This window comes from Cyprinodon tularosa, unplaced genomic scaffold (assembly GCF_016077235.1).
Source record: "Cyprinodon tularosa strain WSP-4 unplaced genomic scaffold, ASM1607723v1 ctg187, whole genome shotgun sequence".
NCBI classification, from domain to species: Eukaryota; Metazoa; Chordata; class Actinopteri; order Cyprinodontiformes; family Cyprinodontidae; genus Cyprinodon; species Cyprinodon tularosa.
This window is the reverse complement of record NW_024038657.1, coordinates 2,267,867-2,283,860: the sequence shown is the minus strand read 5'-3', so window position 1 is coordinate 2,283,860 and position 15,994 is coordinate 2,267,867. Positions and strand designations below refer to the sequence as shown.

General features: G+C 38.4%; 1 protein-coding gene across 10 annotated transcripts in view; it reads right to left on the bottom strand.

The window, feature by feature from the left end:
- Positions 1-15,994, bottom strand: part of LOC119782030 (ankyrin repeat and SAM domain-containing protein 1A-like) — an 86,759-nt gene that overhangs the window by 47,007 nt on the left and 23,758 nt on the right. For all 10 annotated transcript variants that reach the window (XM_038282764.1, XM_038282762.1, XM_038282765.1 and 7 more), the window contains 6 exons: positions 2,689-2,985; positions 2,059-2,134; positions 1,020-1,121; positions 851-937; positions 600-769; positions 294-353 (listed from right to left, as the gene is read on the bottom strand). In XM_038282764.1, coding sequence (XP_038138692.1) covers positions 294-353; positions 600-769; positions 851-937; positions 1,020-1,121; positions 2,059-2,134; positions 2,689-2,985 — 792 coding nt within the window. The remainder of the gene's footprint in view (positions 1-293; positions 354-599; positions 770-850; positions 938-1,019; positions 1,122-2,058; positions 2,135-2,688; positions 2,986-15,994) is intronic.

Below are 15,994 nucleotides of genomic sequence, written 5' to 3'. Positions count from 1 at the left end.
TGCTACATGTGCTTTTATCATTCATTCTGTTAATGCTTATTCTCTGTTAATAAGAGAAACATTGTGTTGTTTTTTGTTACATAAGACAGGGCTGTCCTTTAGAAGCAATGAGATTTATAAAGTGTACAAGTAATGACTACTGCTTTTCATTATGACTATACTCAAAGCAAATAGTATTATTATTACCGTAAGTAAAGGTGGGAACATGCATTACATGTATAACATGCTAGAACTGTTAGTAATCTGTGTTAAGTTGTTAAACTGCATTTGCACTGTTCGCCTTGTGAACTCACCTCTGAGCTTCCCTCTTCCTCATGACTTGCGACAGGATGCGATGGGACAATACGGTCTTTCTGTAAAGCAATCAATCATTTTGGAACATTTAGAAAATGTTTTTTTATTATTATTATTATTGCTAAAAATATACAGTTAACCGCTAAAGATAATTTAGAGAGGTATATCTTCAGGGTTTTCTTAATACTGGTTACATGCCGAGTGGAGAACTAGCTCCCTCTAGTGGTTTTTTGGTGTTTTTCACCTTTATAAACCTGCATGTATTGATCTATCCTGTTAGTGTGAGAATGCAAAATGTTGCCAACCTTGCCAACTTCGCTGTCGGGCCGTCCTGAGTCCCTGTCGGAGGACTTCCCACTGGTGAGGCTGTCTAAAGAATGGCAAGAAGTGGCTTCAAACAGAGCTTCATAGGGGCTCTCCTCCTCTGGGTCGGGGGCCAGCCCCGATATGAGGACCGTCACTTTGTCCTGGTTACCTATCAACCAGGTTAGAATCAAATTAAGCATTGCTAAAATGAAAGCGCCATGTTTTCTCTAATCATGTATGTAAATCTCACCCTTCTTCCTCGGACTGGAGCTCTCCTGGGGTGGAGGAACGGGCGGAGGAGGAAGGTCGATGTCGGGGGGTTTTCCAGTCTTGTGCCCTGTAACGAAACAGAAGATTGTATCGCAGCAAAAATCAAAAGGTACTTTTCTGCAGTTCTCTGTAGTCAATATGGACTTTACCAAGGATGAGGGCAGCTATTTCTCTGCTTTTCTGGGAGGGCATGTCTTTGACAGTGTCCAGCGCTGTCAAACCCTTTTGGTCAACAATGTTCACATCAATACCTGTAAAAATCATAGCACAGACTATAGTTGGGTTCCTTGGGTACTGCACCTCACAAAAGCACCATTACTCTTTCACCTTTGACAGATTACAATTAAAAACTATCATGTAAATATGTAGTCTTTTTTGGTCAATATTAAACTAGCAAAATAGGCCGATTATTGAGAAGAGAAATGAAAAGTAAACATAATTTTTTTACATTTTCAGCAAATATCATTTGGAAGATGTAGCATGTATATGTAATCAGTTCTCTTTGCAGAACCGCCTTATACTTTAATGGACACTCCCTACCAGGTTTGCACAACTAGAAAGAAAAAATAAACTATTCTTCTTTATAAGGTAGCTCACTCTCAGACTGAAAAACCATCAGCATTCATTTTCAATTTAAAAATTTTTTTTCACAAGGATTAAAGTCTGCTTTCTTGTTTGTTTGTTTTTTTTAATCGGGATTGCTCTGTATTTAGCTCCACTTTTCTTACATTTACTTCCAAATAGCTTTTCAGGCCAAGCAACAGCAAAATGTTCCACTCATGTGCACATTTATAGTGTTTTGAATTTAAACCAGAAAGTATCATTTTGTTTCCTATGGCAACGCACTTTTAGTTTTACAGTTGTGTCATAACTATTTAAGGTCATTAATGTTTTTTAACAAACCTCAGAGGTATTTACAAAATGTCTTGTTACTATACTGAGCTTAAACACACAGCTTGACACTTTTTACTAATTATTACTAATTGATCTGATTTCTGTTGCACAATATTTACCATTTCAGAGTAAAAGGTGTTGAAACCACATTTCAGATTTTTATTTTTAAGGTGTGTTTTTCTTGCACTTTGAAAATAAACTATAAAGCTAATTTAACATTATTTTTAAAACAAGTACATAAGTAATTTTGAAAAGCACTGCGATTTCCTCCATGGACTGATTATGAGCACCAACCTGCACTGAGTAGCTTTTGTACCACATCTGTCTTCCCAAACAGGGCAGCTTCATGGAGGGCGCTGCCTTTCTCTGTCTGTGGGGGGGGAAAAAACAACAGCTCATAAATGGCAGAATAAAAAAATCTAAACAAAGAGAACAAAAACATTTTTATAAAAGCTAAAATATAATAAATAAATATTTAGTTTTTATCCTTTTCCATTTTTCAGTTGAGTCTGATTACAGCGGAGTTGTGTGAGAAAGTGTTCTGCAGGAACCCGATTTTAGCATCACCCAAACAGTTTGCTGTTTTAAAGACAACCATGTGTTTGGGAGGTAAAGTGGATAATTTTCCAGTTCACAGGGTTGTGCTAATTGAAACCTGCAGGATGCATGAGCCTAAAGGATTCTGAATAGACCCCACATGCTTGATTTTAAAAAGGAAAGGAGGGCAAAATGAGGGGGAAGTCAGTTAAGACAGATGGGAATCACAGTGTGATCTGGGGGACTGAGCCTAAGGCTCCACCAGAGGGAGGAGGATCGCAACAGCCTTGACAGCCCAGCTGATCATCAGCAAAGTTTTATTTTTTTAAAATAAACATTTGAAAAACTTTTAAGTTTCCCCACAGGACTAATGTGTGCAGCACACACCTCATAGTTGATGTCCATGCCAGCGTCCAGCAGCACTTCCACCACAGACAGGTGTCCGTTCCGGGAAGCCAGGTGCAGAGGTGTGTGTTTCTTGGTGTTGCAGCAGAGCAGATTAGGATGTGCGCTGAGCAACAGCTTGACCACCTCCAACCGACCATACAGTGCAGCCAGATCCAGCGGCGTCTCGAACTTGTTGTTTCTCATGGTGGGGTCGGTCAGTTCCTCTAGCAGCAGGCGCACCACCTGGGTGTGACCATACTGGGCGGCACAGTGCAGCGGCGTCTCGTTGTCATTGTTCTGTTGGGAGGTCAAAAAGAAGGATGAGTCTCACAGAAAGGGTAACACGTACACCGGAACCAAATAGATGCAAAGCCCTCCACATCAGCAGAATAGAAGATTGTTGAATAGAAAGTAAAAACCATAAAGCCCAAAGAAAAACCCCGAGATGCATCTCTGGCAAAGTAGAGGGAAGCTTGGCTAAGAAAACGTGTGCACTGATGAAGAAAGGTAATGTGAATCCCTGCCAGGGTCTGTAAGGTGCTCCTACAGGGGCTAGGACAAACAGGTTTGTTTAAATAAGACCAGAAAAAGCAAAAAATCAAACAGCTCAATCATCACTAAAAATCAGTTAAACGTTTTATAATTTTAAGAATGTTAAAGCCAACAAATCCAACATCACTGAGAAGCATTGCAAAGAACAGGCACTAGCAGACTTTTGCATCTGACAAGTATCTAATAACAGATAATTTTATTTGCAGAAAAGATGTAAAAAAAACTGTCTTAGTGAAGTCACGTCATTTAATGCTATGTTTTGATGTTGGTTCTATTATTGTGCTTACAGTATCACAGTGAAAGTATTTTATGGACTACAAAGCACACCTCACTATAATCTGTGCCCACTAAATTTTTTGAAAAAAACTGGAAATGTACATATGTGAGACACTGAGATCTAGTGAACTAGATGGTTCAGCAGCTTTAATGCAAGCCTCGTAGTTCAAAGCGTGGGAAAAAATAATGGCTTGTAGTCCAGGAATTACGGTTATCAAAGTTATCTTAGAATCTAATCCCAATGTGACACAAAGTGATAAAAATAACCATCTCATACATATCAAATGAGCTGTATGCCTTAATACAGGAAATAATATGCTATTTTGCAATAGGATTGTGACAAAACTGTAAAACCAACAGAATATAATTATTGTCCAACTACGGTGCAAAAAACAAACACTCAAAGAGGCAGGTGTTGTGGTGTGTCTAAACTGGTCAAAAATGTAACAAATTTATATATGAATATGAAATATCATAACATTGCATAAAAGAAAACAATAAGCTGATATGACCTACTTTAAATACACATATAGAAAATGGTTTGGTTCCTGTTATATGATGAAGACAGGAAGGAATCTAAGTATATGGCAAGAGATCAGAACATACAAATGATTGTAGCACTTTTTCTGATTATTCTTGCTATGAAAGTTTAGATTTTTTTTTGTATGCATTACCCCAGTTAGCCCATTTATTGGCATAATTCAGAGATCATAGACTCCTATTGACTACTATTACAGCTCTCCCTAAATTGTTTTCCTAAGAGCAATAAAAGCCTCAGAAGTGAGATGGTCAGGTAGGATAATGTGCCACTGAAACCACTTCAGTTTTATTTTTCTTGAAAAGCCAATAGGAGAACAATTTCTGGCTATTTGAAGGTTCAGAATAGTTTTAACTTATAAACACCCAGTTTTTAATCAAATGTACAGTGCACTCTACAAAGACTCCCTTGGCTTATGAAAGCAAAACAGGTCCACGGCATTAAGGACCTGCCACTGTACTAAATCCAAACTCATTTTTCTCATATCTGCTAAGTATTCTGGTTTATGCCACTGTGATATTTGTTACAGGAAAGATAACAGTCTGGCTTCACCAAAGCACATGGCCCCAGTTTAAGTCTCAGTCTTTTAGCAGAGTCCACCTATTAATATTTTCAGTGGTGTAACACAAAATTATTTATTTTTGTCATGTCTCCTGAACAAGTAGTTGGCATGTAGGCATATTATCAGGTTAGTTATAGAAACTTTCTATGTCCAAGTGGACATTTTGGCTATAATTCTCCAACAGTAACCTATGAACATGTATTTTTCCTCCCTTACAATCCGTCTGTGATTCAACAAGATACCTCTGTTTAATGCTCCAGGAAAACCCTGTTTCATATTAATGCTTCAGAAAAACAAACAAAAAGAAAAATGATCACAGATTACACAGACAGAAGTTCCTAAAACTCTGATAGACTTTCAAAGGTAAAGCAAAAATAATAATAATAAAAAAAAACATTCAATAACAGCATTATAAAGTGGTTGTAAAGACAAAAAAAAAAAAACTGTGCCAACTGCAATCTAATAAAAACTATTGTTTCTTCATACGAGTCTATCCTTCACCTCTTTCATGGATTTTTTTCCCCATTTTTCTGCATTTAAGTCACTGCAACAACAAAAATACTTAAGGCTTTTTACTCATCTTTACCAAGGTAGCCATTAAATAGGACCAGTATTGTACGTCTACACAAGCACTGCTCAGGGGATTTTCTTTTCTCTTTATTATTAATTGATTCTATAAAACCAAAACAAAGAATTTAGCAGAAGCCAAAAGATTTTTTACAGCACTACTACATCATCACTCAGGTTTAATCAGAATTCTATTTCAAGAAAATAATTTCAAAAGGGAAAGCCAAACAGTCTATTAAGGATCAGAAACCAGTCCAAAATCACCAAATATAAAGTCTGCATATATGATACTTATTGCGTTTTCTGCAGAAAGTAACCTTAGTAATTCTGTGCATTACATAATGTCAATGATTCATTGGATGTGAGAGTAAACAGCCAGAGGACTCCTCCTTAATAACAAACACAGAAAGATGCGTGTCCTACATACCAGCAGAAGTTCAATTTGACCAAAGGTAACAAAAAGTCATTTTAATTAATCTAAAGAGTCAACAGGCATGTGGATTAAAATCCAATTAAAAGCAGTAATTACAACATAAACTCCATAAGTGATGTAAATTGGATCTAACGACTCACATATTGCAGGAAGATCAATGCTTATTAAGAGAGCCTTAAGAAGAGCAGCCAGCAGGGGGCAGCACAATTCAAAGGATGTTTCCGAGAGTCAGAGCAAAGATGGACAGAAGGGAATCAGAGTTCTTGCTTTTCTATTAGTTTAACCCTTAAAAAGTATAAAAAGTAAACTGAATCTATCTGTCCTGTCATCCAGAGCTGTGAAATATGTTTCCTGACAAACTAAAAATGAGATCTCTAGAACCTTTGCATCTCGATCTGTTGTCAACAGTTGGGCGTGGCTGAGAATTCTTGCTATTGTGGATCCACATGCCAAGAGAGGCCGTCATTCCAGACAAACAGATCAACCTACAAAGGCCTGACAGCTGGTGTGAGAAATCCCCACATGGGTATGAACTATGCCAGTTTGGGTGAGTCTCAGAGGAGCGCGCCAGCTGTGCCACTGTAAAAGGGCCGCAGAGGAGAGAGCTGACAGGGTGGGTCTTACAGGACAGGTGGCTTTAACTCATTCAATGGTACTTTGACAAAAGCCTGCTGCCAGATAAGATCTGCAGGTATTTCCCAATAAAGACAAATTGAAAGAAAGAGTATTGTTACGACAAAGCAGGTCACCGTTTGAACTAAAGGTGAAGAGAGAGAAATGAAGCAACACCTGCCCTTTAAACCTTTAAAGGAGAGAGAAAAGGGAGAGTCCAGGTTTTTATTGCCTGGATTTGAAATCTGAAAATGAATCAAATGGAGAAAAGACTAAAACTATTTTTCATCCGTGACACACACACTGAGCATTTGTCAAGGCCTTTTGAAGAGATTTACTCTGAGCTTCTAGATGCTTTGATTACATCAGCATGAATCACTTCCTCCAATATGAACATCTTCTGCCTGAGTAGTAATTCAAGTCAATCTAGCATGGAAAGCTTTTTTAGGTTTGTTTTTGTTTTGTTTTGTTGTTTCTTCATGGTTGCAGTGTTCATAAGAAAGGGGTTAAAGAAAGACAAAATGTTGAGTTTAATCCAGTACAGACATGTTTAGCCTTTAGGGATTCATCCAAGAATTACAATTCCTTACTGAATCGTACAGTAGAAGCTCCAAAACTACGCTAAGTGAACTCACAACATGACCTCAGAGCTTCGGATCACTTCAACACCACGTGTCTCCCTGCCAAAGCGATAGTCAGGGCAGCTAGCAATGTGTCGGCCAGCAGCTGATCGAATTAAACATGGCTGGCTGATCGTGTGACTCACTGATGGGAGACATGCAACACCGAGCACAGCCTCCTTTGATGAAAGAGACATTTCAGACATTATTCACACAAAGGCTTTTTTTTTTTCTCCTGCAGGGCTGAGGTACCAAAACACCTGTGATGCTCGAGTTTGAACATTTTGCCTCTGAAAATGTATTTGATCAGGGCGAAAAAAAATATCAGTCTGCTAATCCCATTTTGTCAGTGATTCAGTTTAGAAGAGCATCCATTTAAATGTGACACATGTGTCTTTATTTACATTTACAACACTGCACTTTGGTGCAAGAACAGCGGTAAATCATGATAGTATTTATTGCTTAAATATGATCATGATTTCACATTTCCTGTAAATGAATCAATGAATGAAAAAACCCTAAAATGAACTTGCATGAAAGCAATCATGAAATTTAGTTAAAGATAATACACCAGGTCTCTTATTTAGACAGCAAAATGATCCACAAATAGTCATGCGACGGTAAAAACAGGCAGTCAGAATCAGACGTTTTGCAACAGAAGTTTGTTTACAACAGGTTACGCAAGTTTTTTTTTTTTTTTTAACAACCTTTCCACTAATAAGGTTCAACAGTACAGCTAAGATGTACCAGCAGCAAAGTGAAAGCTGAATGAAATGATGGGGATTCATAAAAGAGGAAAAATATTAAATAAGAATAAGAAGTAGTGAATATTTGTAAAAAAAAAAAAAGTCACCTGAAACTGATCACTGATCTATTTCACTTTCAGTAAAACACAGAGGGATTCAGAGGCCTCCCGCCTTTTCACCTCCATGCAATCATAAACCATGTGAGCTATCAAATTATCATGCTCTAAGAAGACTGAGATCCAAAGGCCATTTAACAAAGTGGCACCTTTGACAGCTTTGCTGGGAAAGCCATTGCAGTTATACGGCACAGCTAAGGCATTCTGGACCCTACAGGATCTTTATGAAAATCATCTTCATGCTGCCGCAAGTAGAAAATATGATTTAGACTTTAGTGGATATCAGACAAGTGGAGATTAACATGTCCACCGGTAAGGATTGATGAACCCACCCCTCACCTACTATAGAGCATCTGGAGATTAAATCCATTGTATTATAGCTCTGCAGAGTGTTGTAAAGAGGGTCGGGAGGCAGGCAGAGAGGGAGGATAATGTTTCCCACATCCCCAGGCTGCAAGATGGCAACATGGTTTGACTGGCGACCTCAGTCACGTGACGTAAAGGCTGGCAGCGGTTACATCAGCCTGGCCCCTGGTGGATGTAGTAGTAGAGCTGCATGGAGGGTGGGCTGAGCAGCTGTTCCTGCTAGTATGCCAAAGGGATGATTATGTCCTTTTCAGCTTTCCGTAACCCTTCTTCTTTACGTTTACAACAAAATCTATTTATAAATCAAACAAACCTGCACAAGACGGTTTCCTGAAGTTTTAGTAAATGATGCATGGGCTTCTCTTCAAATTGTACTTCCGGCTTTTAATCATACACACGCCATCTCCTAAAACATTTATGGCACACTCTCCATGAGTACTCATCTTTAGCCTTAAAAGCACAAAATTAAAAAGTGATAATGTTTATAACCCACTAAGGTTTTGGTTTAATGTTGAAAAATAGCTCTAAATGTAATGCTTGTTTCGAAACACAGGTGTCATCACATCATTTTGTATTCTGTTAATTGCATATTTTGGACCCTTAATTGATCTTTATTTAAATACAGTCATGCATTCTTTAGTAAACAGGCCTATAATAAGATGTATGTCTATCTGGGTTCCTTCTCTTAGCAGTTCCCTTGTTTTTTCCAATTTTTTCATTACAGAGATTAATTTCTTCCTTCATTCCAGTCATTCACAAATTTAATTAGCAGGGGGCGTTTTCCAAACTGCATCTTTCAATGGCTTTTCAGGTTGTGACAGTAGATTGTATTCATCGTTTTTCTTATGGTGGCAAATTGAACATCCCTTGAAATTGGCAGTAGGAAAATGATGACTGTAGTAAAATGCTCATCCTTCAGTCAGATAAGAGAATTCCCGCTTCAACCTCTTTTTGCTGGAACATAAATGAGAGCAGACTCTAGATAGGGAGCAGACAGCAGATGTCAGAGGAGGAGTAAGATGTGTTCATGAGGGCAGAGCTGGACCCTGAAGTGACGGGATAAACGAGAGCGCTGTCAGCCTGCAAACACGCCGCATTCACAGGAAAGAAGGGAAATGCTGCTCTTCTTGATAATGGGGGGGGGGAGAAAGAATGGAAAACATATTTTGATGACTTCAGTGACTTCCCTCTGTCTGACAGTTAAATTGAAAACATGAGTGTTTCTGAAGATGTAAGAGACGCTTTTATTTCAGTCCAAAGCTCAAACCTGCCATTATGTCTGAGCATGTGAAGGATCATGTGCACCACTAATAGTTTGGAAATCCCCAACTTAGATTATTAGCAAGATATAAGATTCCTATATAAGATATATGAAATCAGCCAAAGCACAGAAATATATTTTAATATAGGGCACGGCAATTTAGTGCATTAGCAATTTAACAAAATGCTATTTTCAAATTGCAGAAGCACTGATTTTTAATCACACTATATTTAGGACACTAAATTTCACTAAATTTGCTCTATAGGTGGCGATAAAATGCTTAAAGTGGGCTGATCGCCACACAGAAAGGTAGAGAGATTTGCAGCCAGCAATGCATGGAAGTAGAAGTAAACTCTTTCTCATACAAATGTTACAGTAAAGTCCTGTAACAATGGACTCGGGGCAAGCAAGCTTTCAAAAACCCAAAGCCTCGGGGGAAACATCTACTAACTAGTATTAATGCAAAGGAAAATCGAAATGATATCGCAATTTTGGTTAAAAAAAAAAAATTTAAAATGTCAGTTTAAATTTTTTGCCAAAATCGTTCGGTTCAGTTTAATATTCTAAAGAATTTGGAAAATTTCACTTTTAATATTTTATGTTTTTTTGTTCATTGGGGTCTGATAGTTTCAATAAAGCCTGTTCTAACATGTATCATGTTGGTTCTATCTCATTTCTTTTTTCTTTAAATCATTTTTTTAATAAAAAAAGGACATGCTTTTGCCAGTTCAGTAAATGTGGTTCATCACCAAGAATCTGCTTAAACTTGGAGGAATTACATTTTTTTTTTTATCTAAACCTGACGTCTATCAATTTTGTTTGCTAAAATACTAAACATATATTGCACAATACAATAATTAAATAAATTCACAAAGTAGAATTTTGAACACCATACATCCGTGTCCCCTAAAATGCCTTTCAAGGCCTGGGCTGCCCATATGATGAAAAAACGCCAACTCTCTCCACCTTTGCAGAAAAAAGGTTTTACCACAGCACAGCAGAGATCGTCCTGACCTCCTTTCACAGGCAACAAAGATCTGGGGAAACCCAGCCCATCCCGGATGCTGTTGTTTCACCAGTTTTCTCTTCAAAAGACTCAAAGTTATGCAATCCTACAGAGATAACAGCTTTTTCCACATTGTCAAGTAAAAAAAATATCTTCTGTATGAACACACACATTCTCATCACACACGCTTACATTCTCGTCATCATATATGCTATGACCGATGTTTAATTTCACTGATTTTTTGTCATTCTATGCCTTAACCCTGACACTAACCCTAAATCTAACCATTACCAGTACATAGGTAACCCAAGCACCGTATTCCTAAACCTAACTGCAAAATATGAACAGCAAAATGCCCTTACTTGAATAAAAAACATTCCTCAATTTGATGGTGAAAAATGGTTCTTAGCCTGTGACCAAAAGTGGAGCGCCTATGAAGGGATCAATGCACAAACTCTTGCCCAAATAAGAATGTATACTATTTATTGGCCACACATCAGCTGTATCTCACCAATACTGATGCTGCTAAAAAGAGTTGCTGCCACTTGAGTTGAAATGATCAAAGGAGAAACATGTTATCTTCCAACAGCTAGCTGAACAACTTCCATCATCATTTGTGTTTTAGTAACAAATGGGCAACCTGCTTTGTTAACATGACTTAGTTTAAAGTTTATAATTTTAATCCACATGGTTTAGGAGGATCAATCTTCTAGAAGTGAATTAGAAAGCTCACACATTGCTGTGAACGCCTTCCTCTCAGTCTGCGCAAATCTATCCCCAATATGTTTTCTGGGGTTGAGGTCAGGACCCTACACAGGTAGTCCAGTTCATTCAAACCCGACTCTGCCATTCATTTCTTGAACCTTGCTTTGTGCGCTGGTGCACTGTCATGTTGGAAGAGCAAACAGCCAGCTCCAAACTGTTCCCAAACACTTCAGAGCATGGAGTAGTCTAAAAATTCTTGCTATGCTGAAGCATTCACAGTTCCTATCACTGGAACTAAGGGGCCAAGCACAGCTCCTGACAAATAAAAACACACCATAATCCCAGCTCCACTAAACTTTACACATTACAGCCAGACAAGAACAGTTATTCTGGGAAACCGCAAAACCCAGACCTGTCTGTCAGATTTCCACATGTAAAAGCATGATTCATGATTCCAGAGAACGCTCCACTCCTCTGGAGTCCAGTGGCATCATGATTTACAACACTGTATCCTGCTGATGCATGGTATGGAAGCAGCAGTTCGACCATGGAAACCCTTCCTATGAAGCTCTCTGCTTATCTGCTGATCTGAAGGCCACATGAAGTCTCGAGGTGTGTAACGACTGAAGAAAGTTGGTGACCCCTTCACACTATATGAGCTTCAGCATCCACTGAACCCGCTACATCAGTTTACGAGGTCTACCTCCTCATGGCTGAGTTGCTGTCATTCCCAAACACTCCCATCTTCTTATGATACAGCTGACAGTTGACTGTGGAATATTTCGGAGTGAGGGAATTTCATGGCTGGATTCGTAGCACAGCTGGCATCCCATCCCACATCCTTATCACAGTTCCACCCTGGAATCCACCGAGCTGCTGAGAGCAATCTATTCTTTTACAAATGTTTGTAACAACAAACAGGTTTTTGATTTTATACATCTGTAGCCATGGAAGTTATTGGAAAACCTGTTTCCAATCACTTGGATGGGTGAGCAAATACTTTGGCATTAAAGTGTATGAATCAAAGTAGCATAATTATATATAGGAACTGTATACGAAAGGGAGTAAAGGAAAGTGATGAATAAACGACAGTGTTTCGGTTTTCTTGACCTGAGTCACAAATAAATGGGTCCAATCTAGGATGATTTTTGGAGAATCACTGAAAGGGCCCCTCTACACATCTCTATCCGCTTTAAGCCTGTAGGAACACACCATCAGTCCCTCACCACCACTGTAGGATCAATATACCGTAACAGAGTTACTATGACAACGTCCTATCTCTCTCTCTCCTCAGCAGACACAGCTTAACAAACTGAAGTGGTGGGAGGAGAAAAGGGGCACATAGCCCCACACCCCCACGTCGTACACAGACAGCCACTGCATGGCAGTTTCTCTTTGATGCTGATGTAAAGAGACGGCTACACTGGAAATCTCTCATCCTCCTCCTCTTTCCTCCACATGGGATGCTACTCTGGTCCTCGTTGATTCATAATTTAGTTCCATGGTCAAATAATAACACCCTAATCTTCGTAATAACATTGAAAACAAAAGAAATGTTTTGGTTTCAGTGGCTGGTGAATCTTTTAGTTCGATTCAGTGGGAAAAAGCAATAACTGCAGGAGTACCCCCACCCTGTCAAACAGAGCTGCAGCATTAAGGTCAGCCAGCATTCCCAGTCAAAAGCTAAGAAGATTAGTTGTGGGGGAATGTGACAATGTTTAAAAATAGCCTCTTCTACATGCCTGGCTGATTCTCTAGTTCTACCTTGCAGGGAAAAAAAAACAAAAAAAACATGGACCAGCCTCACACTGTCAACTGTACCGACTGTGGGGGTGAAAGTGTCAGAGACACAAAATATTTACTTGTGATGTCCCTTTGCATCAATGTGTAACCAAAAATCTATCCGTATATGCAGATTTAAAGGACAATCTTCTGGGTGGATCATCAAAATAAGTGGTCCTCCGAATTGTCAATCATCCTGGTGATATGTTTACGTAAGGCCTTCCTACGTGCTCGTCCCGTTAGCTATCTTATTCTGCGCATGCGCACTTTCAGGCATTTATCTGTGGTGAGCCACAGTTTCAGATAGTCATTGAAGCTCACTGCGGTTCTTTGAAAAAAATTGTCTACAAAGTGTATGAGAAGAAAAGAAATGCCTCAGAAGAGGCAATTATTTCCCGAAATGCTTTGCACAGAGCTGTCCTCACAAAGCATTATGGGATTTGCTGTAGCGGCGGCCCACTGTCGCCATAGGCTGTTGCTACAGCGGCGGCGACTAACAACAAAGATAACGCAGACACCGCGCAGGGGAAGAGTAACGTGCCAACGGGGAGCACAAAACAGTGATCATCTGTCCAAACGGTAAGTTAACGGAGTTATTTTTAAGTCCACTATATAGTCCCCGCTCTATATAGTGATTGAGGGATTTAGGGGTTGGGGTGGTCGTTCAGACACAATATGCTTGTACGAGCTATGATAACAGCAACTTTAAACAGAGCGTGCAGCGAGGAGAAATGGGCTCATGCATGCTCTTGCACGCATTTAATAGGCGCTATTTCTTCGGAGCCTGTGTATTTAATAATATAGACATAAATAAACATAAAATTGGAGTTTCCCAGGCTTATACTGACTACCGATTTAAGTTTGAGGTCTGACTTGTACATTACAGCTTATTTCAATTCTGACTGTTTTCTTTTGGGGGTTTTTTTCTCTCTGTCTAACAACTGTAAAACATAATATAAGAAATTTAATGTGCTAAAAGTTTGCTGACTCGTTGGTTAGAAATTCAGACCATAAGTTGAGGACAACTGTTTGTTTTTGACCATCTAAAACATATTTCTTGAACGAAATTTACGCTACAAAAGGTATCACACAAGGTCACAGCAGATAATTCCTCTAGCGATTTCACATTTAAAGCAAAAAGCAACCAGTTTATGCAAACTAATACGCTTTGCTCTGCATTTCAAAGTCAACAATGTTTCAACTGCTATTCGCTCAAACATAAGGCATGACTCCTGAATATTCTGACAAAATATAATCTAACAGTTTGGCCCTTTCCTCTTTCACAGAGACTTTGGCATGATTGGGGTAGATAAAGCCAACCAGTAAAACATAAAAATAAAAATCCATCTCTATATATATAGTATTTCTGACATAAAAATATTTTCAGTGTTTTTGTAAAGCGAACTTAAGGCGAAATCTTACAGAACTAAAATAAAACACTAGAAACCGCAGTGGTGCAATTTTAAGGAAGGGGAGTTACATCTAAGTCACAGAGGTTTATTTTATTCCTAAGTGAACTTTGTTCAACGTTCGATATGACGAGGACCATCTATTCATCCTATGGTTGGGGAAGTTAGAGTCTATGAGTACGCAGGTGGCTGGTCAGGCCAATCTGTGCACGGAAAAGTCTTGGGCAATACGGACAGGGAATGGTGGCGTCTGGTGCAGGATTGGCAGCTCTGATCTTCCTAGCTTGCCTACGCTCTACAGCCATAGCGATCCGGTTTGCCTCGCAAGCTTTGGCACCTTTTTGGAAGTGAACTATTTAGATCATGTCATACAGTTTTATCTCAAGGCTTTGTGTAAATACAGACAAACACACAACACTAATATTGTGAGAACCTAATACAAAGTATTATACTTACCAGAAGATATCCTGAAAAGTACTTCATATTTAGGGTTGCATTGCTAAAAGAATGGCTAATACTGTAAAGACTGTTTTGGATGCAAACATTAGCTTGACTTAATTCTTATTTTTTCTTCAAACAGCATGCTGTTTACTGAAAAGAGCTGATAAAGACTCTCTGGGTTTGCAACACTTTTCAACCAGAGAAGGAATAAAGGCAAAGCTCAGAAAGGACTGGAGCACAAAAGCTCCCCCCACCACTATTTGTTGTAAACAGAAAGTAAATCTGAATAAACCTAACAAACATCATAGACTAAATTTTACACAATTTACATCTGTATCTACAATAAATCAGGGCTACCCAACATCAGAGATATGGTGCTCTGCAAGAATTATACATTATATTTTAGACTTAATTTTTCAGACTTATATTTTTTTTGTCCTCTTCCAGCTAGATATCCACCATCAACTGTGGTATTGGTCAATGTAGGTCATTCTATATATTGGTATCTCTATATATATTGGTATCTGATAAGTAAGATTAGCTCGATATAAACAACTGATATTTATTTCCATTCCATCTAGATGATGTTTTATTTCAGGAAGGTGAGGGGTTTGATCATATATATATATTTATATATATATATATATATATATATATATATATATATATATATATATATATATATATATATATATATATATATATATATATATATATATATATATATATATATACACACAGGGACAAAGCAAAGGATTGTAGATGTGAAAGTGAAGAAGATGAGCAATGTCTGAGTTGTAGTTATCTATTTGTTTTGTTTTTTTAATGGTGTCCAAAGGTTACAGAAATATATAAAATCCATTAATGTCAGTTATTGGCCCAGATTTTGACTTTGCTGCATTTAGGGTAGCTCAACCATCTGAGCTGTCTGCAGCTCTAAAATTTATACTAATAGCTGTTTTTTGAGAAGCACTGAACTTGTTTTTCACTTTGAGTGTGTGAATGCAAGTTTCTGCCATGCTGTTTCTACTTTCAGAATCTGATCAACTTTCTGAAACATTCTGTTTCACTTCTACACATCTTTATCCCTGACCTGTGTGGTGTTTCCCTTGATCTACATCAGGGGTCTGAAACTCCATTCTATGAGTGCCTCCGTTCTGGAAGTTTTGGATGAGTTACTGCTACAAAAAGGTGAAAAATCTCTTAGCATTTCAGAAAGTATCCCAAATATGTGGCCATTAAATGTTTGATTGTAGTTTGATGGAGCAAATATGCGTAAAAAAGAGGCACTAAGAACTAGAGTTGTCCTGTGGA